This window comes from Pipra filicauda, unplaced genomic scaffold (assembly GCF_003945595.2).
Source record: "Pipra filicauda isolate LSUMZ 115617 unplaced genomic scaffold, ASM394559v2 scaffold486_size446389_pilon, whole genome shotgun sequence".
NCBI lineage: Eukaryota > Metazoa > Chordata > Aves > Passeriformes > Pipridae > Pipra > Pipra filicauda.
Genome location: NW_024104627.1, coordinates 87,955 through 108,727, shown reverse-complemented (window position 1 = coordinate 108,727; position 20,773 = coordinate 87,955). Strand labels below are relative to the sequence as shown.

Below are 20,773 nucleotides of genomic sequence, written 5' to 3'. Positions count from 1 at the left end.
CCAGTCTGTGTGTGGTTTGTGCCTCCCGTGCAGGTGAGTGGGAACAGTGCGCCATGGGGAGACAGGGCAGCACCCAAGGTGGGGAGTCTGGCTCGGGGCCAGGGTCAGTCTGGGTGGGCTGGGTGGGCTGCCAGAGCTGTGCTGTCCTCTGCTCTTTGAGGTCCCTGCCCTGCCAGTGCTCCCAGATCTTGAGCTGGGTGTGAAAGGCGGGTGGCATGGCCAGGCCCAGCTATGCTTGGCAGCAGGAACCAGGGGGACAGGAGTCAGGCAGCTCCTTGTGCTGGCAGCACTGACGGGGGGGAAGCATGGCAATGGCCTCTCCCAAATCCAGAGCCTTTAGCCCCGTTTCAGTGTGAACCTGGCAGTCCAGTCTCTGCTGAGGCTGCAGCAGCTGAGGTGCAGGTGCTGATGCCACCTCACCAGAGCATCCTCCTGGTTGCTGTGGGAACCGCAGGGGCTGCGCGCTCCCTGGCCCCTGGGGCTAATTACCGCCAGCGGGGAGGGCTGCAGGGGGAGGCGGGGGAGCTCCCCCAGCTCTGGCTTCATTGGACTCGATGAACTTAGAGGTCTTTTCCAACCTAAATGATTCTGTGCTTCCATGATTCCTGCACAGCCTTCAGCACCTCTGCATGCTACAGGCTCGGCCATGGTCCTGCATCCCACAGCCCTGGAAGGGGCTGAGTTCATGGAGCCAGCATGGACCAGCCCCAGCAGCTCGGCCCTTTGCAGCACCTGGAGGATGCCTGGCATGGAGACCCTCTGCTGGAGCCTGGCTAATGTCATGGCTGGCAGGGGGCCAGGGGGCTGGCGCAGGGCCCAGGGGTGGGTGATGAGGGAGTGGGTGCCGAGGGACTGCAGCACAGGCGACCTGCCCCCACCTGGTGCCAGGCACTCACCCCATGCCCTGGCCTGGCCCACGGCCTTCGCCATAACTCCTGGATCCTGGGATGGGTCCCGGTGCCCAACCAGGGCCCTGGACCCTGTGGCTGCTGATCCGTGGCTGGGTGGGGAAGGAGCTCCTGGCCCCAGAAGCTCATTACTGATGCTCCCGCCTCCGCCCTGGTCCCTGTGGACTGAGCCTGAGTGAGTGCAGGAGGCTCTAATGGCTCTGAGCGGCTCTTGATGGGCTGCGATGGAGGCGGGAGCAGGAGTGGCTGTGGTTTCTGCCTCCACTGGAGCCAGAGCTGCCTCTGCTCAGTGTCGGCCAGGATGATGCTGGGTGGGCTCCTGCTCCAGCTGCTCCTCACCACGGCTCTGTTCCCCAGCATCCTTGGGACAGGTACAGCCCCATTCCTGCCCCTTCTTTTCCCTGAACCTGTCCTCCCCATCCCTGACGAAGCTTTGGGGGTTGCTCCCTGACAGCCCAGAACAGAGGCTGGGGGCATCTGTGCTAGGAGGCAGTGGTCCACAGTGGGAGGTGGTGGTTCATGCTGGGAATGGTGGCTGAGGTGTGGTGGTGCTGGGGTTGGTCCCACTGCAGCACATCTGTGGGGTGTAAGTGCTGTCCCTGTGGGGTCATGGGGAACAGGAAAAGATTCAGCATGGAGAGATGGGGGCTGACCTGATGTCCCCAAGGGCTTTCCCTCCCCTCTGCCACCATCACCCTCCTCACCCATGTTTGCCCTTGTTGAGGCCATGGCAAGCACTGGTGGTCACGGCACACACAGGGCCGTGGCTGCAGCAGGCACTGCCGGGGGGCTGGAGCCCGCGCTGAGAGCTGAGCCAAGGGTCCCTGTGTCATTTTAGCCAGGTCCCCTGGGGCTAGTGAGCTCCAGTTCATCCCTGCTGGGATTGGGAAGGCTCTGCTCTGTGGCATCCCTGCAAGGGCCACCTTGCTGGAGCTGGCAGCCTGTCCTGCCGGCACCGTGTGGCTCTGTGGCTCACGCAGTGGGGACTCCCTCCTGGCCCTCTCCAAGCCCCTGCTACCCGCCGCAGTCTCAGTGCAGAACCTGCACCTCTGCGAGGGCTACGTTGGCCGTGACGGCCGCTCCCACCCCGGCTTCTACTGCCCACGGCTGACTGACCCTCCCGGCCACCGCTACTGCTGCCAGCCCAGCCCGCGCGCCCTCAAGTCCTGCTGCTCCCAGCTGGCCCTGGAGGCCCTCACCGGGGTGAACCTCTCCAGCCTGGCCAGCCCTGAGCTACTCCGGTGAGCAGGACTGTGGCTGGGTGTGCTGCTTGGGGATCCCAGCACAGCCCCAGGGACTTCCCGTGGCTGTTGGCATTGGGCCTGTGATGTCCCTTGGAGCCCACACTGGGCCCTGGGTGGCCCTCCCTAGTGCCGCTGTGCTGGGGGAGGCCATGGCTGCCCCCTCCTGAAGTGCACCCCCCTCGCAGGAACCCACTGGCCTTGCCCTTCGTTGGGCTCTACGGGCTCCTTGTCCTCCTGCTCATGACCATCGACCTCTGCCACTTCTACTGGACCCGACGCTGCCACCTCGGCCGCCTCCTGCCCTGCGCCCGCTGCCCACCCTGCAGACCCCGGGGAGGGCACCTGCCCCGTGCCCAGCCTTCCCACGGTGCCCCCAGCCTGCCACGCCCCAGCCGGGGCTGTTGAGGGGGTCCCGCGGGTGGGGCAGGGGTGTAGGGGTGGTGGCACTCGCCCCCGGGGTGCAGCACGGGGGATGTCCGGGGGGACGCGCGGGGACAGCCACGAGGGCGCATGCGCTTGGTGCCGGGACCGCCGGGCCGCGGGGCAGCGCTGCAGGCTCGGCCCCGCCCCGTCACGTGACACGGGCGGTGGCGTCCGGGTTCCCCGGGCGATCGGCGGTGACGTCACGAGCGCGATGGAGGAGCCGGTGAGCGGGGACGGGCGGGACCGGGACGGGACCGGGGGGGCTCGGGGCTGAGACCGGCGTGCTGGGGCGGGCGGGTCCCTGTCCCGGGGGCTCCCTGTCCCGGGATCCGGGGCCCGTCTCCGGGCAGCCGCCGATGCGGGGCCCGGGGCCGCGTCCCAACCGGTTCCCGTCGGCAGGTGACGGCGGAGCAACTGCGGGCGCGGGGCAACGCGCTGTTCCAGGCGGGGGACCACGGCGCGGCCCTCGCTGCCTACACGGAGGCGCTGAGCCTGAGCGACGCCGCGCCGGAGCGCGCTGTGCTGCACCGCAACCGGGCCGCCTGCTACCTGAAACTGGTGAGCGCGGGGCGGGGCGGCCCCGCAGGACCTGCCCGGCCGGCTGGGGCTGTCTGCCTTGGCCAGGTGCTCCCTGCGCCGGAGGCAGTGTCGGTCCCCAAGTAGAATGCTCTTGGTCCCAGACAGGGCACTATCAGATGTTGTCTCTGCTCACCTTTTCCCCTGTCCCTGCCCGCTGTCCCCTGCTGCCTCACCTCCCAGGTGGGCTGTGGGGGCCAGGATGCTCCCGTCTGTGCCTGGGCTGTGCATGTGCCCTGTGGCTGTCCCCAGGCAGTCACAGCATCTCTGATCTCCCGCTGGGGAACTGTCTCTGAGGCAAGGGGGGAACACAAGGAGTTTCAGGGGCCTGAGTAGACCAGAAGCACCTGAAAAGCATCGGGCGCCCTAGGGCTCCACAGGGATCCCTTGAGGGTTGCATTCTGGGAAGGACAGGGTGTCCCGCTGGGCTGGCTCACAGTCTGCAGCCTGTCCCTGCTCCCCAAAATGGGGGGTGTTGGTCTATGTGGGGCCTGCCTGGGCAGCCCTCAGGTTTTGCCTCTCCCAAATCTCTGCAGGAGGATTACGCCAAGGCGGAGGCTGATGCAACTAAAGGTACTGTCAGTGGGGCTGAGGGGGGCTGGCCTCTGTGCTGCCCACCAGGGCAGGCCAGGGCAGGCTGGGGGCTCTGCGATAGACTCTTTTGTGCACAGCCATTGAGGCCGACGGCCGGGATGTGAAGGCGCTGTTCCGCCGTAGCCAGGCGCTGCAGCAGCTGGGCCGCCTGGACCAGGCCGTCGGTGACCTGCAGCGGTGCGTGAGCCTGGAGCCCAGGAACAAGGCCTTCCAGGAGGCCCTGCGTGCGCTGGGCAGCAGCATGCACGAGAAGGTCAGTGGTGGGGGCAGTGGGGGACTGCCAGATCCCCTGTGGCTGTGGACAGCTGGGGGAGGCAAGGAGGGCTGAGTTGCTCTTTCTGCTCTCTCTCAGATGAAGACCATGTCCTGTACGGACTCAAAGGTACAGCAGATGTTCCAGATCTTGCTGGATCCTAAAGAAGAGGACGCGGACAAGAAGCAGAAGGTCTGAGCTCAGGGAGCAGGGGGTAGCGCTGTGGCTGGGAGGTGAGAAGGGGAGGATCAGTGCTCCCAAGTCCACAGTGGATTAGCGGTGCTGCCTGGGCAGACCAGGCTCCCCCCTGCGGAATGTGCTCCCCGAGACGGTGGAGGGCGGGTGCCCGTGGCTGCCAGGGGTTCCTGTGTTCGGTGGACTGGTGATCTAGACAGGAGTCTCCTTTCCCAGGCTGTGCAGAACCTGATCGTGCTGGCACGAGAGGAGGCTGGAGCAGAGAAGATCTTCCAGAGTGATGGTGTGCGGCTGCTGACGCAGCTGCTGGACACGGCCAAGGCTGACCTGATGCTGGCAGCCCTGCGCACGCTGGTGGGGTTGTGCTCCGGCCACCGCTCCCGGGTAGGTACCGCTGCACCCAGGGGAGAACCACGCTGGGGAGGCTGCAAAGTGTCAGACAGGGGAGCTCTGAGCTGTCATGTGCCAGGCCTGAGTTTGTAAGAGGGAAGAATCCTGATAAGGGGCTGGTAAGTGCCAAGGCTTCCCCAGGGCCTTCAGCAGACAGGTGTGCTTGTACCTGCAGACCTCGGCCATCCTGGCGGAGCTGGGGGCCCCCCGTCTCTCGGCAGTGCTGGGTGTGGAGCATGAGCAGGTGTCCCTGGCTGCCTGCAACCTGCTGCATGTGATGTTCGATTCCCTGAAGGAGGGGCTGCAGAAGGACTTCCGTGGGAAGGAGGACGCAGTGGTGCTGGGTGAGTGTGGGCAACCTTTGCTGGCTGGTGGGAGGGGACAGTCCCAGGGAAGTGCAGAGCTGCTGTGGGCTCTTCTCCTGCTGTCCACCCTGTCACTGCTCCCTGTGGCAAAGCCAGGCTTTGGTCCAGGGTTAACAGGAGGCAGAAGTCCCTGGTCATGGCAGCGTCTCTGCCAGCTGTACAACAGTGGGGGTGAGGCTGTGCCCAAGGCACTGACTGCTGGGCACTATCTCCTCTGGAAGATTCCTCTAGGGACCTGAAACTGCTGATCAAGCACCTCCTGGAGCTGCTGGCACTGGAAGGGGCCTCAGCACACGGCCGTGACAACGCCCTAAACCTGCTTATCAAGGTGGTGCCCAGGAAGTCACCAAAGGAGACCAACAACAGCATGAGTCTCTGGGTGATTGACCAGGGTGAGTGGAATGGCCAGTAGCGTCCCACTGGGGCATTGTGCCCCTCTGCCATGGTTCTGCACATGCCAGTGTGCCCCTCACCAGGGTGTCTGACCCCTGCCAGGCCTGAAGAAGATCCTGGAGGTGGGCAGCACGGTGTGCGGCAGCCCGGGCAGCCTGCCTGTGACAGAGAACAGCCGGATGAGTGCCTCCGTCCTGCTGAGCAAACTGTATGAGGACCTGAAGTGCGATGCCGAGAGGGAAAACTTCCACCACCTGTGCGAGGACTACGTGAGGTGAGCCGGGGGTCCCAGGGGCTCGGGGGTTCGGTCACCTGCAACCTGGTAGCACCTGCCACTCTCAGTGCTAAAGTCAATTGCAGACCCACTGTGGGGGTATTCAGCAGGTGGAGCAGGAGGCAGCAGGTGGGATCAGCTCGACCTTTTTTGGTGGTCTTTGTGCACAGGGGCTGGTTCGAGGGGCACGAACTGCTGGGGAAGCTGCGGGCCATCCAGACGGTGTCATGCCTGCTGCAGGGCCCCTTGGATGCAGGCAACAGGGTGCTGGAGCTGGAGGGCATCATGGACAGCGTGCTGTCCCTGTGTGCCTCTGTCTGTGAGGCCCACCAGCTGGTAGCGGTGGAGGCGCTGATCCATGCGGCTGACAAGGCCAAGCGTGCCTCCTTCATCACAGCCAACGGCGTCAGCCTGCTCAAGGAGATCTACAAGCACAGCGAGAGGGACAGCATCCGCATCCGTGCGCTCGTGGTGAGTGCGGCGGGATGGAGGAGCGGCGGGGATGAGCCCCGGGGCGGGCTGTGGGTGCAGGACCACCACTCACAGCACTGCCCTTCCCTGCTGGGGGTCTGGGAGACACACTGGGGTGCTCGTGCCCATTCCTGCTCCCACATTCTGGTCCTGGCTGCAGGGGCTCTGCAAGCTGGGATCTGCTGGCGGCACTGACTTCAGCATGAAGCAATTTGCCGAGGGCTCCACCATGAAGCTGGCCAAGCAGTGCCGCAAGTGAGTGGGGCCGGGTGCGGAGGGAGTGGGCAGGGTGCCTCACAGATGGGCTCCTGCAGCTGGGCTCAAGGACTGTTCTCCCAGGTGGCTCTGCAATGAGGCCATCGACGCAGGCACACGGCGCTGGGCTGTGGAAGGCCTGGCCTACCTCACCTTTGATGCAGATGTCAAGGAGGAGTTTGTGGAGGACAAGGCAGCAATGCAGGCCATGTTCCACTTGGCCAAGGTATGTGCCAAGCACTGCAGGGTGGGCACCCTGACACCAGGGAAACATGCCAGAAGGGGTGTGGGGCTCACGCTGTGGGGTGGGGTATGTGGAAGATGTTGGGTGGGCTCCAGCCCTGGCTGCTTCTCCCTGCCACGAGTGTGATGTGTGACCGTTATCACTGCAGTCGGAGGACAGGAGTGTGCTCTATGCTGTCGCCTCCACGCTGGTGAATTGCACTAACAGCTACGACCATGAGGAGCCGGACCCGCAGATGCTGGAGCTGGCCAAGTATGCCAAGCAGCACATTCCAGAGCAGCACCCCAAGGTGAGTGGGGTATGGCTGTGCTCAGGAGGAGAGTGGAGGGGTGGGACAGGGTGTCCTTGGGGCCCACAGGGGTGAGGTCAGGCACCTCACCAGCCAGCTGGTGCCCCTGAGCCAACTGTGACCCCGCCTGTGGGACAGGACAAGCCAGAGTTCGTGAAGCGGCGGGTGCGGAAGCTGCTGATGGCCGGCGTGGTGTCAGCTCTGGCCTGCATGGTAAAAAGTGAGAACCCGGCGCTTACCAACTCCTGTCGGGAGCTGATCTCCAGGTATGGGTGTGCCAAGGGACAGGAGGGAGCTGGGTTTCCAGGCTGCTGGCATCCTGCTGGCCAACTTACGTGTCCATGGTGAATGACGGCTCCTGGACAGTAATGGGAATGTCCAGGAGTCCGGTGCAGCCTGGGCCCCCTGCAGCTGTCTGGGTGCTCCAGCTGCTCCCACTTTGTCCCTAGAGTGTTCCTGGCACTGGTGGAGGAGGCAGAGGACCGAGGTGGCGTGGTTGCGCAGGGAGGAGGCAAGGTGAGAGGATGGGACCCCACTGTGCTGTTACCCTGCACCGATCTGGGTGGCTGGGGCTCGGGGGGCTGGGGGTCTCTGCTTTGCAGGGGCCAGACTTGCTGCCTCGTACATGAGGCTGCTGTGGGCTGGCTGCAGGATGAGCTGCTGTTTCTGCTCACAGGCTCTGATCCCACTGTCCCTGGAGGGCACTGAGGTGGGGCAGACCAAGGCAGCACAGGCCCTGGCAAAGATCACCATCACTTCTAACCCAGAGATGGCATTCCCTGGGGAGCGGGTGAGTGCTGTGGCTGGGGAATGGGGGTCAGGTCTGCCAACCAGGGGCTCATGTAAGAACAGCAGTGGGCACTGACTCAGTCCCATGTGTGCTGTCTCTACAGATCTACGAGGTGGTGCGACCCCTGGTCAGCCTCCTGCACCTGCAGCGCACGGGCCTGGAGAACTTTGAGGGGCTGATGGCCTTGACCAACCTGGCCGGCATCAGCGAGAGGCTGCGGTAAGAAGGGAGGAGAGGGGAGCTGTCTGTTCCCTCAGGCCCAGTGGGCTTCCCTGGGCAGGGAGCACTCACACTCCCCACCCTGCAGGCAGAAGATCCTGAAGGAGCGGGCCGTGCCCATGATCGAGGGCTACATGTTTGAGGAGCACGAGCTGATCCGGCTGGCTGCGACTGAGTGTATGTGCAACATGGCCATGAGCAAGGAGGTGAGGGCTGGGCTGGGCTGGGGTCTGCGCTGGGCTGCTCAACCCCCACACCCCCACCCATCCCCTCCTCATCCTCCTCCTGTGCAGGTGCAGGAGCTGTTCCTGGCAGAGGGCAGCGACCGGCTAAAGCTGATGGTCCTGTACAGTGGGGAGGAAGATGAGAAGCTGCGTCGGGCAGCCTCGGGGACCCTGGCAATGCTCACTGCCCTGCACCCTCCCATCTGCAAGCGCATCCCCCAGGTGGTGAGTGCCCAGCAGTGGGGCGGGACAGCACCCTGTGTCCCTTATTCCCTCCCCATGGTGGCCTGGAGCTCTGTCCCAGTGCTGGCCCCAGAAGAGGGGGCAACCTGTCCTGACCCCTCAGCCTGACTAATCTGGGACTGTCAGGGAGGAGAAGCTGGCTCCCTTCTCTCGAGGGGCCATGCTGATGTTGGCCCCACTCCCCTGCAGACGGTGCACTGGCTGGAGATCCTGCAGGCCCTGCTGCTGAGCCCCAGCACCGAGCTGCAGCACCGCGGTGCCGTAGTGGTGATGAACATGATGGCGGCAGCACGGGAAGTGGCTGAACAGCTCATCGCCAGCGAGATGCTGGAGATCCTCTCGGTGCTGGCCAAGGACAAGGACAAGCCGCGAGTGGCCCAGGCGGCCCAGGAGAGCCTGGCCCAGGCTGTGGCCTATGGCCTGATCAAGCCCAACCCTGCCCAGGCCTGAGGGCCCGTGGGGCTCACGCACACGCTGCACACACTGCCGGGGCTGTGCTCACACGCTGCCGGGGCTCCGGCACACGCTGCCGGGGCCAGTGCTCACACGCTGCTCTCAGGGTGGCCCCGGCAGGGTCCGGCCGCCCGCGGGGCTGGCTCAGCACTGCCCGGAGCTGGGGCCACGCTGTGCCCGGCGGCGCCATCCCGGCGTCCCGGGGCGAGGAGGAGGAGGGGACTCGCCGCTGCCTTTGCCACCGTCTGCCTTAGTCGGGAGGGCCGGCCCGGGGCCGGGACCGGCGCGGTGGGGCTGGGACCGGCGCGGTGGGGCTGGGCCCGCCCGATGACACTAAAGCTGCTCCTGGACCACAGCTTCTGTCCATCTGTCCGTCAGTACCTCCGCCGTCACCTCCGGTCCCGCCCCTCCCTCCCGCTGCCGCCCCGCCATGGCGGCGCCCGCCCGCGCCTGGCTCGTGTTCGGGTTCAGCCCCGAGGAGGCGGCCGGGGAGCCGGGCCCGGGCCTGGCGCCGCGGCGGCTGGAGGCGGGTCCCGAGGGGATCCTCCGCGTGTGGCCCGCGTGGAGCTACGTGGTCGTGGAGACCGGTGAGCGCCCCCGGCCCGCCCGGTGCCCCGGTCCCTCCCGCCGTTCCGGTGTGGCCCTTTGCCGGCTAGTGCACGGTTCCCGTCCCCGTCCCCCTTCCGCCCCGCGCCGCCGGCCGGTCCCTTCGCTCCGTCCTGTCCGCCCCGCCTCCTGATTCGGGATGAGACCCCTCCGCCCTCCCACCGCGCCGGTTCCCCCGGGATGTCCCCGTTTCCCCTCGGTGCCGGTCCCCCCGGGTGTGTCTGTGTTCCCATGCGTTGCCGGTCCGGGTTGTCCCCGTCCCGCCCCCGGGATGCTCCCCGCTGGTTCCCCCGTGACGTTCCCGTCCCGGCCTCCCAGACCCCCGGGCTGTCCCCGTCCCGCCCCGCGCACTGTCCCCAGCGCCGGTCCCTGAAGTGCCGCCGCGGTAGGCGCGGGGCTGGAGGTGCGGAGCGCGGGGCTGCGGCGGCGGCTGCCGGGCTGGGCCGAGGCGCTGCCGTCCGAGACGCACCTGGTGCTGCGGGGCCCGGCCGAGGCCCGCGCCTGGCGGCGGGAGGCGGCGGTGACGGGCGCGCTGCAGGACGAGCCCGCCTGGAGCCGGGCGCTGCCGCCGGAGCCCCGGCAGCCGCTGCCGCTGCTGCCCGGCGGCTTCGCCACGCCGCGGCCGCCCTTCTTCACCGCGCTGCCGGCCGGGCTGCGCGCCCGGCGGCTCGCCCTGGGCACGGAGCACGCCCTGGCGCTGGGAGCCGCCGGCGAGGTCTTCACCTGGGGCGGCGGCAGGTGAGCGGGGGCTGTGGGGGCACAGGGGTGCGTGAGAGGGGCAGCAGCGGTCTCGGGAGGGAAGCTGGTGCGTCACGGGTGGGGATTCAGGAACAACAGGATAAACACTGTGCTGAGGGGATGCAGAGAGAATGACGGGGATGCGGAATGAGTTTGGAGGATGCAGGAGGGGCTTTGTGGGGTGCAGGTGAGAGGATGTCCAGACGAGGGTCACCTCAGGGACTGAGCCCCTCCTTAGCCTGCAGGCTTTAGACACACCAGTTCACATCTCTGTAGTGTTAATTGGTGAGTCAACACAGTAACATAATCTAATTAAGTGATTAAATGATCAGCAGTGAATTCACTAATAACCACCCTGTTCATTGCATCCTGATCCCTCTGTTATTCCCTGTGTTGCACAGAATTACTGAGCTTCAGTTAATAACTTTTGAGCCATCTGGATCACATACAGGTGCTACTGTGTTATGGTCCTTCCCTCCGCCCTTGCATACTGCCTGGGGCTGGGATATCCCTCCTGATTTTTCCATGGGGGTGTGGGGGCTCCAGAAGAATATGGGAGTGTGGTTGTGACAATAGTATTGGGGCACCAGCCCCAGGTGCCCCATGCTCACCCCCATGCTGATGACACAGGCAACCCAGCTCGCAGCTTCTCCCAGGGACTACTGGCCTGGCCATGCTCCCATTTCCTCTGTGTCCCCTCTTGCTGACCCCATGAGCACTCGTGTCTCCTCTGCACGTGCTAGGGCCATGGCTCCTGTGGGGCCTCTGCTCTGGCTTGTGACTCCCTCTAGGTGGCCTCCAAGGACACCTGGGTGTCTCTGTGTGACCACTGAGGTCCCTGCTCTGTTCCTGCTCCTCTGTTAACTTGCCACACCAACACCAGCTCTATGTTTCCGAGCTGGAGGTTTGTTCCATCAGTCTGACAGTTCAGTGCCAGATCCCTCTGCTATAGCCTGTGGGAGAGCAGTGAACCCCTTGGGAAAAGCCTCCAGTCCCATGTCACCTGCCAGCCGCTGAACTTGGGTACATTTAACAGCCAGCGGCATCACTCAGTTTATTCCCACGGAGGTGTTTGTTCGTTTGGGGGTTGCTTGTGCGTGTGCTGCCCCAGTCAGGTTTTCCGAGGAGGCACCAGAGGGTCTGGCCCCAGGTCCTCGTGCCCTGGATCCCTGAGTTCTGCTGGTGCGTGATGAGGCTTGGCCGCAGGAACTGGCTGTTCCTGTCTGTAGGGTTGAAGGGATGCTGTGTTCCTCTTTCTTTGCCACTTATGGAAGCCAAACGCAGTACTGACCATCAGTCAGCGTCACAAGCTGCATACCTTGGCCCAGTGCCCTCCCCATTCCTCATTGCTCAGGAGCTTTTCACTCCCCAGTCCCTTCTCCTCAGTTGCTGGCTCTAGGCCAGCTGGTAGCAAACACAGCTCATGGCAAACACAAAACTCAGTTTACATCAGGAGTTCTTGCTTTGCAGACACTACGTTATTTTATCCTTCTTGCCTTCAGAGGAAAGGTTTCTATATGTGGGAATGTGTACTTTAGGATTAACCTTTTTGGAATTTGGTTATTCAACACGGCTGAGAATGCTCTCACCCATCCCTTGCCAGCTGTCCTGCAGTGTGACAGCTCTGCTGTGTAACAGACAGGTGCTGGCCCAGCTCACCCCTTTGTAGCCCCTCTCTTACTGCTGGCTGTGGTCGCCATCGCCCTCTCAGGCTGGAGCCCCTTTCCCATTGCAGCACACCTTTCCCTGTCTCTGAGCTCTCAGTGTCTCTTTGCCTTGGTCCTCTGCTGATTCCTCCTGTGGAAGGCGAAAATGCTTCCCAGTGCTGTGCATTAGCACAGCTGTTGGCTGTCTGGGCTGTCATACTGGTGCTCCCCAGACCACACAGGCCAAGCTGCTCCTCTCACTCCTACAGCCCCCACCAGCTCCTTCTGCTTCTGCCCCAGCTCTGACAACTAAAGCCCCTAGTGGTCTGTCCCACTGCTCCCCAGTGACCCCTGGCTGTAACTGGGATCTGGTGCTGGCATTGCCCTACCACTGACGCTCGGCTTTTCCCTATTCCTTCAGCATCTCAAGCTCTGCCAGCCTGGATGGTGCTGGGAACTGTGTCATCCCATGGCTGGCACTGCCTGTGCCCCCCATCCCACGGTTGGCAGCACACAGGGAAACACAGTTTGCCCACGTAGGGAGGATTCACACACCTTAGGGTGTGTCTCTGGATCCTGCCCTCATTTGTGCCCACCATGGGAAACGTTTGTGCTGGCAGCTGGTGCCTCCCCGGGATGAGCCCAGACTTGTCCCTGGTGGGATCCCTCCTGTGCTTCGAGGCTCGGGGCCAAACTGATTGGCACTGCTGGTTGCTGGCTCAGCGTGGCCCAATGAGCTCTGCAATCGATCCCCTGCTCACTGCACTGACTCATAAAAATATTGATCAATCTGAAGTTGTGTCATCGCTGCACAGCGCACACCGACTGTGCGATGACACCGACTCTTGTCTCACATGTTGTGCCATGCCTGCTGCAGCTCGCCAAGCTGCAGGGCATGGGGGCACCCTCCTTCCCTGCCCAACCTGAGCCCTGTGCCTCCGCTGCACCCCCCTGGCATTGGGGGTCATGGGAGGCTGGGTCTGTGTCACTGGCAGCAGGAAGGGCTTGGTGGGGAGTGTGGGCAGGAGGCACGAGGGCTGGAGGCAGTGGCATATGGGGGTATCTGTCTGTCTGTCCCTCTGTGTGTCCCTGCAGGCATGGGCAGCTCGGCCACGGGACGCTGGAGTCGGAGCCGCAGCCACGGCTGGTGGAGGCGCTGGCCGGGGTGCCCATGTGGGCAGTGGCAGCTGGCGGGTGGCATTCGGCCAGCATTAGTGGTGAGGGGCTGGGCCTGGCGTGGGAGGTCAGGGCGCTGGTGGCAGCATACGGCCCTGGTGGGACCTGGCCCAGGGGTGGGAATGGGGTGTTGGTGCCCCCACAGCACCCAGCGCTGCTGCTAAGGGCTGAACTCTGCCTGATGCATTTCCCCTCCACCCTGCAGAGGCAGGAGACCTGTACATGTGGGGCTGGAACGAGTCAGGGCAGCTGGCTCTGCCCTCCAAAGCACTGGTAGAGGAGCGGGCTCAGGATGATGTGTGCACAGGTGGGTGCTGCTGGCTGGGCTGCGGGCAGGGGGTGCAGGGTCTCTGCACGGCTGAATGCAGGGCCGGTGCAGTTCAAGCCTGCAGGAAATGCTGGTGGTGCCCAGTCGCTCCTGGGACCTGAGAGTCAGCTCTTCAACAGGAAATGCCAAGCTGGTGCCCCGCCAGGAGCAGTCGGCTGCCAAAGACACCCCATTCATCTCCATCCAGGCATTCCCAGCGCTGCTGGATCTGCCACAGGACCTGGAGGTCAGTGGGGTCAGCTGTGGGTCCCGACACACAGCTGTTGTCACACGTGAGTGCCTGGTGGGGCTGGGGGCAGCACCCCTCGGGGTGGGGGGGTGGGCTGTGGGGGCTGGGGCTCACTGGGACCTGGTGGGCAGCACCCCTGGGGGCGAGGGGGGGGCTGAGGGGGGCAGGGGCTCACCAGGCACTGGCTGATGGTGCTGTCCTGCTTGCAGGAGGTGGAGAGCTCTACACCTGGGGCTGGGGTAAGTGGCACCTCAGCTTTGGGACCTTACATCCCCCACAGGAGCAGCTTCTGGTTCCTGCTCCTTCACCCTTGGCTCTTTTATCACTGTGAGGGGCCCGTTTGTGCCGGGGGCTCTCACGTTCCCTCTCCCCCCCAAACGTCCAGGAGCCATCACCCTGTGAGGCCCCAGGGCCACATTGTGTCATGACTGTGTCTGCAGGTAAATATGGACAGCTGGGACATGGGGACATCGCCAGCTCTGACCAGGCACGTCGGGTCGAGCACCTGGTGGCCGAGGGGCTGCGGGCAGAGGAGGTGGTGTGCGGGCCCTGGACCACCTACGTCCGTGTGTTGGAGCCGTGAGGCCCTGGAGCCCCCCAGCCATGGCTGCTGCCAGGAGGAGGATGAGGGCGAGCTTTGCTCTACACGACCAGCCCCAAGACCAGTCAGGACATGGATTGAGGCTGCAGGCCCTAGGCGTGGCTCCTGCTTGGCTCAGACTCCCAGAGCCGCACCTGAGATTTTGGGGTGCTGAGTTTGCCCCCCCCAACCCCTCCTTCCCCCCATTTCTTCTCCTCCTCCTGCTCACCACAGGCACCACCCCAACAGACTCGGAGTTGTGGACTGTACAGGGACTTTATTCACAACATCCTGAAAAATTTTTTAAATAAAAGCAAATTTCTCAAGGGGGGAGCTGGAGGTGGGTTATCCTGGAGCGGGTGATGCTGTGGTGCCGCTGGAGCAGCAGCTCCTGCCGGGTGCAGGGGCCTCAGCACGAGGCGTTGGTGGTGGTGGAGTTGAGGATGCGGGAGGTGCTTTCAGAGCTGGAAGCCTTTGAAAGTTCGCGCTGTGGGAACAAGAAGGGGGAGAGGGGGATGAAGGGAGGGAGGGAGGGGCAGCAAGGTCAGGGCCACTGCTTTGAAGGTCAGTAGGGATGCAGGGAGAGGTCGGGATGGGCAGGGAGGGCAGCCCAACCTGCTAAGGGGAGACAGAATACTAATAACAGAACTATGTAACCTGTAACCAATGAACGTTAATGCCTTTGCTAAAATGTATAAATAGTAAAAAGTTTTGATAGTTGGGTGCTTGATTTGTGGGAATCCCCACCTTGCACCCTGCTCAGAATAAACAATATCTCCTTTCTAAACCTCTTTGTCCATGTTTAGAGACCTCCTAAAATCTGCAGCATCAGTAGGAGAAGGGGACAGGAACAGTTGTGTTCAGCTGCTGGAGGAAGAGAACTCCTGGCAGGAATCTGCTTCCATCACAAATCATCCCCAGCCCTACCCAAGGCTGGGTGCCAGCCTGGGAGCACAGCCTGGAGCAGGGAACCCCTTCAGCTCAGTGTCAGGGCACACAGGGTGCCCCAACACCAGGTCAGTTGCCACAGGGAAGAGATTGGGGCAGTCCACTGTCACACAAAGGTAAAGCTCAGGCTCAGCCCATCCTGACAAAAGGACAGAGGCTGCCCAGGGCCCCCCAGCCCTAGAGAGCAAAGCCCCATCCACTGGCAGCCCCCCGCAGGCTCTGCTCACCCCACCACCCCCAGAGACTAGTGGAGAAGGTGGGACTGAAGCAGGGTCCCCCTTACAGGCTCAACAAGCAGAGCTGGGCCTTGGGCTCTGTCCCCACACAGGGGTGTCGTTGAGCCCAGCCTGGCCCCTGTGCTGGTGTCTGTCCCCACTGGCTGCTCAGGGGCCGTGTGAGGCAGGAGCAGTGTGAGACCTCCACCACCAAACCACAGTTTGAAGTTCTCCATGTGGAGCCACAGGCATGGGCAGGAGCAGCCACCCTGCGTGGGGACACGGGGAGGACACAGCCCTGGGGGTGCTGGGGGAAGGGGAAGCGTCTGTCCTGTGCCGCCTGGGGAGGGGGTGGGGTTAGAAGAGGTGAATTACCACAAACTCAGAATAGGTGCTGGCAACAGAACTAACGCTGTGGTTACGCTGGGCAGGGGCTGTGGGGGTGCACCCACCGCTCAGGGTGGTTCCATCCAGCTGGGACATGTTCTCCTTGTTCCACTGCCTCAGCCTGGGTCGGGGGGGCTTCGCTGCCGTGCGGCTGGGGGTCCGGGCACGGCCAAACTGCAGGAGGAGGCAACAGTTACGGGATGCAGGAATCGAGCAGAGGCAGGAGAGCTGTGGCAGCTTCAGTGCCTGTCCCTCTATGAGGCCAGAGTGGTGTCAGGCTCTGGGTGCCCTCCGGAGTCTGGGGCTGGATTCTAGTCTCAGAAACATATAGCATAGAGTCACAGAATCCTGGAAATGGTTTGGGTGGGAAAGGACCTTAAAAAGCCCATCTTGTTCCATCCCAGTGGCAGGGGTGCCACCCACTAGACTAGAGTGCTCAGGCCCTGTCCAGCAGCACAACCATATTTTGAAGGTCCCCCCCCAAGCTGCAGGCTCAGCAGCAAGGAACAGGGGTACACTAGAAATCTGGGCTGGAGAAAGATTTCCTGTCACCCTCCTCCTCCCTCAGGTCCCAGAAACTCCCCAACAGGACGGCAGCAGCCTCACGGAGCAGGCTGCAGACAAATAGGAGCTTCAGCCCCCCAGGAACTTGGCAGGGGAAGCAGAGAAGCACAGGGTGACAGCAGGCAGAGCTGTGCCGCCCTGGTTTGCCCATCCTAGCCCTGGGCAGGGAGTCCCCCAGGGCCCCTCACCTTCTTCCCAGAGGGCGGCAGCCGAGACGTGGGCGAGTGGGAGATGGTTCCCCCAAAGGCTGAGCGAACTGTGCTGTTGGGAGTAGTGCTGGTGATGGAGGTGCCGTGGAACTGAGGAGAAAGCAGAGCACGCATTACACGAGGGACACCTCCCTGCAGAGCCAGAGCACCCCGACCCCTCCTGCGGGGCCAAGGCCAGCCCAAGGCCAGGCTCCAGCTCGGGGAGAGCTCAGCTCTGGGCAGGGCCCCGGCCCAGCTGCACTGCTCCACAGGGACATTTTACCTTCCTTACTTTGGCAGGTGTGTGGGGGCTGAGGACACGCCGCTTGATGGGGGTCCGTGGGGTGCTGCCATACAGCATCTCCGTTTCTATCTGCCGGCTCTTCTTCAGGTGCTGCGGGAGACACGTGCACTTACACACCTGAACACTGTGGAGTTGGTGCACCTCTGTGCCACTGCCAGTGGGCACTGCCCTGCCAACAGCTTGGCAAGGCCATGCAGCAGGAATTTCACCAAAGATTTACAGGTATCCAGAGCCAAGTGGCACCTCTGGCACAGCTGGGGCCAAGAAAGGGGCTCAGCACACACAGACACAACTGCAATGGGTACCTGTCCCACTACCTGCTGCTTCCAGGCTGGGATTGAGCAGGCAGAGCCCAGGGCAGCAGCTGGGGGGCACTGGGGCCCACCACAGACACTCCCAGGCTGGCATTCCCAGGAAGGAGCCCAGCACGCTCAGCTCCACACTCACCCGCTCCTGCTTCTCCTTCTCCTTCTCTAGGCGGTACAGCTGCCACTGCTCTGACACGTATTCCATGAACTGCTGCCCCTTAACCAGGAAAGGCTCCTTGAACTCCTGCTCCCAGGCTTGGACCTTTCTCTCCAGCTCCTCCTGCAGCTGATCAGGACATGAGGTGTAGGACTGATCAGGACATGATCAGTGTAGGGACTGACCAAACGTGGGTGTCCCCATGCTCAGGGATCCCTTCTTCCTGATCAGTGGGACCACAGCTCCTTCCCCAGGGCTAGACCTACCCTGGACAGCGTCTTCTGCAGCTTTGCTCGCTGCTTCTCCTCCTTCAGCAGGTTCCCCCCGCGGTTGGTGAAGCGGCTGGGGTCAGTTGTTTTTCTCTAGTAGAGAAGGGGGATCAGAAGAGACTTAAAGACACCACCCAGCTCCCCCCACCCCCCAGGGAGCCAGCCTTGCATAAACACCCCAGTGCTCAAGACAGCACCTCATCCCTGCAGTGGCCCACTGTGCCTCCCCAGTGCCTCCCTGCTCCTTCCCAGAGCACTCAGCCCCTGGGAGCAGAGGTGTGTGCTGCCCCACGACCCAGCGGGCTCCTGCCCAGACAATACCTCCAGCTCCAGGAACAGCTTCCAGTTCTCCTCCCATTTCTGAACCGCCTCAAACAGATCTTTGTGTGTTTCATAGTAGCTCTTTATCTTGCCCACCTCGTGATCATGCAGCTCGAGCAGGGTCTCTGTGTAATCCTCTGGAAGGGCACGATAGCCTGGTCAGAGGGCAGCTGGGACCCCTGGACTCCTCCCCACAGCTGCCTGGCCAGCTGGCACCCACCATCATAGAAGGGGCCGAAGCCTTCCCTCTGCTCCTGGCTGTAGAAACATTTGTCCCAGTAGTCAACCAGCTCTGCCCGGATTGCCTGGATCACGGATTTCATGTTCTGCAGCTTCAGCTCCTCCAGGTGGTCCACTTCCAACTGCAACTGCTCCCAAGATCAGAGCACAGGTCAGGGAGAAAGAGGAGGGGCAGAACAGGATTCATCTTCTGCACAAGCCACTTTCTAGGATGAGGCAGCTGCCAGCACCAACCCCCAGCTCCTCCCCCCACGAGGGCAGGATTTGGCCCACTCCCTTCACCACTGACTGAGCAAACAGGAGCATGAGAGCCCCAGGAGCTACTACCCCCAGCCCTCCTGCCTTGGACATAGCAGGGTCCTTACAGCTCTCCTGGTTTTGGCTCTGGACCCATCCACGTGCACGGCCGAGGTCTCTCTCTCCTCCTGTGGGATCTGCAGCCTTTCCCAGAGCGCAACAATCCTGGAGCGCAGCTCCGCACACACGGCCTCGTTCAGAGCCCGCCGGGCTTCCAGCTGCAGGCAGGGGGAGCAGGGGGTCAGTGCAGCCCTTGGCTCTGCTACACCCGCAAAGCCATGCACTCTGCACCCAAGATCTCCTCAAACCCCCAAAAGGATGTTCTGACATACAGCCTTGCCCAAAAGCCAGCCGTCACTCTTGCATTGTGATGGCAGCTGCTGTCAGGACCCACAGCAGCCCCAAATGCTGCCTCAGTGCACGGCGTACCTGCTGCAGCAGGTTCTGGAGGGCCACAATGTTGTCCTTGGACAGGCAGAACTCCTCCTCGTTCTCACACACCACGTCGCGCTCGAAGCTGGTGTCCGGGGTGTGGTCCAGCTCCTCCATGAGCAGGATGATCTGACGCTTGTTGCTGACAAACTCTTCCCGCCTTTGCTCCTGGGGGTGAGGGGCAGTGTCAGGAACCAGTGGGCCCCTCATGGGTCCTTCACCAACCCCCTCAGTCTCTCTGCTCACCTTCAGGGTGTTGAGGGAGGCCACGTGGCGCCGGTAGCAGTCCAGGTCCTCCAGGCTGGGCACGGCACTGCTGTCAATGCTGAACAGGGCTGTGCACAGGATGTCACACAGGTCTCGGTCCTGTTCCTGCAGGGCCTTCAGCTCCTGCTTCCGGTCCTGCTTCTGCCTCTGCAGCTCCTCCACACGCATGCGCAGATTCTTCTCCATCTGCAGGATGGTACTTTCCTCCTCTGTCTGCAAGAGGCCAGAAATCAGCTCTGCTCTACACCTCTCCCACACCTAGCTCATGTTTTAGGATTTTAAATGAAGTCCAGGGACACAAGCCCTGGGTCTGGGCAAGATGTTCCCCAGGAAGTTGCAAACAAAGCAGCAATACACAAAATGAGGTGACGGAGGACACCTCACAACTGCTTCTCAACAGCTGGCCTGTAAGGAGCCACAAAGCCCTTGGCTCTGCCAAGCACCCAGTTTTGAACAGGCGTTTGCTTTGTGAGCTCTGGCCTCTTGATACGCCTAGGCAGGGCAGCAGCAGGATCCCAGCAGTGAAAAGCAACACCTCACCTCAAAGGGGCCCAGCTGGAGCTCACTGCACAAGGTGTCCAGCTCCTTCCGGCACATGGCGATGCTTTTCAGGAGACGTTCCTTCAGGCTCTGCTCCTCTGCCACCATCATGTCCAGGAGACTCTGTGGCACAGGCATGGTTCAAAGCAGGGTGTGAGGATGGAGAGCAGGCAGAGCAGCAGGACCACCACTGGAGACCCCTGCTGGGGCTGAGTGAGAGTGGGCAGTGTGGGGGCCCCAGTGGGACAGGGCCAGGGCAGAGGTGCAGTGACAGCCCTGGATGCTCCCACCCGGGCAGGGACCCCCATCGGTCCAGTCCTGGGGCCCTGAGAGAGCTCATGCCAAGCTGCCCGGGTCCCGGGCTGGGGGCTCGACAGCGAATCTGGTGAGCCCCCAACCCGGGGACACGCCCCCGCTCCTCACCTTGATGTGCTGCTTGACGACGTCGGTGCGCTCCAGGCGCTGCTCCTCGGGAATGCCGATCTCCTCCCAGATGTCCCGCAGCGCCGCCATGGCCCGGCTCAGGCAGGACGCGGCCTCGGCCGCCAGGACCTCGCTGGGGGCACCGCGGGCGTCACGGCCAAGGGCGGGCTCCGGGCCGAGCGCTCCCGCAGCCACCGGCTCCCGTCGCGCCGCGCACCCCCAGCCACGTTCCCGGTATCCCCGTTCTCTGTCTCCCCCACGTTCCTGGTATCCCCCCCGCTCCCGGTATCCCCGTTGCTGTCCCCGCGTTGCCGGTATCCCCCCGTTCCCTGTCTCCCTTATTCCCGGTATCCCCCCATTCCCTGTCCCCCCGTTCCCGGTATCCTCCCGGTCCTTGTCCCTCGTTCCATCCCCCCGTTCCCGCTATCCCCCAGTTCCCGGTATCCCCCCCGTTCCCGCTATCCCCCAATTCCCGGTATCCCCCCCGTTCCCGCACCTTTTCCTCATCGCTCCCGCCGGACGCCGCCGCTCCGCCGATTCGAACTCCCCTCCCGGCCGCGCTGATTGGCTGTCGTGTCACCGCGGCCCCGCCCACAACCGCCACCCGGGCCGCGCCCTGCCCCGCCCCAAGCCGCCCGTTAGCCAATGGCAGCGAAGAACCTTCGGCTCTTCCATCGAATCACGGGCGAGGCCGCCGCCGTCCGGCCGCGTGCAACGGCGCCGCCGCGCGCTCGCGATGCCGCAGCGGCCACGAGCCCGCGCGCGGCAGCCCGCGCGCCACACCCGGGCGGTGCCTGCGCCGCACTG

The 20,773-nt window shown here is 63.4% G+C and overlaps 4 protein-coding genes across 10 annotated transcripts; 3 read left to right on the top strand and 1 right to left on the bottom strand.

The window, feature by feature from the left end:
• Window positions 1-53: 53 nt before the first annotated feature.
• Window positions 54-2,611, top strand: LOC114000829 (protein shisa-like-1). The gene is made up of 3 exons (XM_027745455.2): window positions 54-113; window positions 1,728-2,149; window positions 2,338-2,611. The coding sequence occupies exons 1-3, from the start codon at window positions 54-56 to the stop codon at window positions 2,555-2,557; spliced, it is 702 nt and encodes a 233-aa protein (XP_027601256.1). The 3' UTR covers window positions 2,558-2,611.
• An 85-nt stretch (window positions 2,612-2,696) lies between these two features.
• Window positions 2,697-9,100, top strand: UNC45A (unc-45 myosin chaperone A). 2 transcript variants are annotated; one of them, XM_027745433.2, is made up of 20 exons: window positions 2,697-2,798; window positions 2,975-3,133; window positions 3,688-3,724; window positions 3,823-3,998; window positions 4,098-4,190; window positions 4,410-4,577; window positions 4,759-4,927; window positions 5,170-5,340; window positions 5,444-5,615; window positions 5,786-6,086; window positions 6,247-6,341; window positions 6,426-6,567; window positions 6,734-6,874; window positions 7,013-7,140; window positions 7,324-7,390; window positions 7,551-7,664; window positions 7,768-7,883; window positions 7,972-8,089; window positions 8,177-8,332; window positions 8,540-9,100. In XM_027745433.2, exons 1-20 carry the CDS (start codon window positions 2,787-2,789, stop codon window positions 8,798-8,800), a joined length of 2,796 nt encoding a protein of 931 aa, XP_027601234.1. In that variant the 5' UTR covers window positions 2,697-2,786; the 3' UTR covers window positions 8,801-9,100. The 2 variants fall into 2 exon arrangements, with proteins under 2 accessions (XP_027601234.1, XP_039242412.1); XM_039386478.1 differs by lacking the exon at window positions 2,697-2,798 and having other exon boundaries at window positions 3,047-3,133; window positions 3,807-3,998.
• RCCD1 (RCC1 domain containing 1) lies at window positions 9,100-14,893 on the top strand. 2 transcript variants are annotated; one of them, XM_027745445.2, is made up of 7 exons: window positions 9,100-9,390; window positions 9,799-10,147; window positions 12,889-13,010; window positions 13,175-13,276; window positions 13,417-13,523; window positions 13,736-13,765; window positions 13,967-14,893. In XM_027745445.2, exons 1-7 carry the CDS (start codon window positions 9,234-9,236, stop codon window positions 14,279-14,281), a joined length of 1,182 nt encoding a protein of 393 aa, XP_027601246.1. In that variant the 5' UTR covers window positions 9,100-9,233; the 3' UTR covers window positions 14,282-14,893. The 2 variants fall into 2 exon arrangements, with proteins under 2 accessions (XP_027601246.1, XP_027601248.1); XM_027745447.2 differs by having other exon boundaries at window positions 13,417-13,569; window positions 13,967-14,206.
• PRC1 (protein regulator of cytokinesis 1) lies at window positions 14,364-20,579 on the bottom strand. Of its 5 annotated transcripts, none has more exons than XM_039386483.1 (14): window positions 20,463-20,579; window positions 19,967-20,099; window positions 19,544-19,666; window positions 18,983-19,216; window positions 18,734-18,904; window positions 18,373-18,522; window positions 17,988-18,135; window positions 17,768-17,904; window positions 17,444-17,539; window positions 17,160-17,306; window positions 16,692-16,802; window positions 16,409-16,519; window positions 15,647-15,830; window positions 14,364-14,637 (listed from the first exon to the last, which is right to left on the bottom strand). In XM_039386483.1, the coding sequence occupies exons 1-14, from the start codon at window positions 20,471-20,473 to the stop codon at window positions 14,516-14,518; spliced, it is 1,878 nt and encodes a 625-aa protein (XP_039242417.1). In that variant the 5' UTR covers window positions 20,474-20,579; the 3' UTR covers window positions 14,364-14,515. The 5 variants fall into 5 exon arrangements, with proteins under 5 accessions (XP_039242417.1, XP_027601242.1, XP_027601244.1 ...); XM_027745441.2 differs by having other exon boundaries at window positions 14,364-14,593; window positions 15,645-15,830; window positions 20,463-20,578; XM_027745443.2 differs by having other exon boundaries at window positions 14,364-14,593; window positions 15,681-15,830; window positions 20,463-20,578.
• Between the last annotated feature and the right edge of the window lie 194 nt (window positions 20,580-20,773).

What these genes read in the sequence shown, in the direction of transcription:
- LOC114000829 (XM_027745455.2), top strand. Translation starts at nt 54, where the DNA reads ATGGGGAGACAGGGCAGCACCCAAGGTGGGGAGTCTGGCTCGGGGCCA. An exon ending in CGGGGCCAGGGTCAGTCTGG is followed by an intron (nt 114 to 1,727) that starts GTGGGCTGGGTG and finishes AGCTGAGCCAAG; the next exon opens with GGTCCCTGTGTCATTTTAGC. An exon ending in GCCAGCCCTGAGCTACTCCG is followed by an intron (nt 2,150 to 2,337) that starts GTGAGCAGGACT and finishes CCCCCCTCGCAG; the next exon opens with GAACCCACTGGCCTTGCCCT.
- UNC45A (XM_027745433.2), top strand. An exon ending in TCTCTGGGTGATTGACCAGG is followed by an intron (nt 5,341 to 5,443) that starts GTGAGTGGAATG and finishes GACCCCTGCCAG; the next exon opens with GCCTGAAGAAGATCCTGGAG. An exon ending in TGGCATTCCCTGGGGAGCGG is followed by an intron (nt 7,665 to 7,767) that starts GTGAGTGCTGTG and finishes CTGTCTCTACAG; the next exon opens with ATCTACGAGGTGGTGCGACC.
- RCCD1 (XM_027745445.2), top strand. Translation starts at nt 9,234, where the DNA reads ATGGCGGCGCCCGCCCGCGCCTGGCTCGTGTTCGGGTTCAGCCCCGAG. An exon ending in TCAGGATGATGTGTGCACAG is followed by an intron (nt 13,277 to 13,416) that starts GTGGGTGCTGCT and finishes GCTCTTCAACAG; the next exon opens with GAAATGCCAAGCTGGTGCCC. An exon ending in GCTCTACACCTGGGGCTGGG is followed by an intron (nt 13,766 to 13,966) that starts GTAAGTGGCACC and finishes CTGTGTCTGCAG; the next exon opens with GTAAATATGGACAGCTGGGA.
- PRC1 (XM_039386483.1), bottom strand. An exon ending in TGCAGAAGACGCTGTCCAGG is followed by an intron (nt 17,307 to 17,443) that starts GTAGGTCTAGCC and finishes TGTCCTGATCAG; the next exon opens with CTGCAGGAGGAGCTGGAGAG. An exon ending in CACCTGCCAAAGTAAGGAAG is followed by an intron (nt 16,520 to 16,691) that starts GTAAAATGTCCC and finishes CTTTCTCCTCAG; the next exon opens with TTCCACGGCACCTCCATCAC.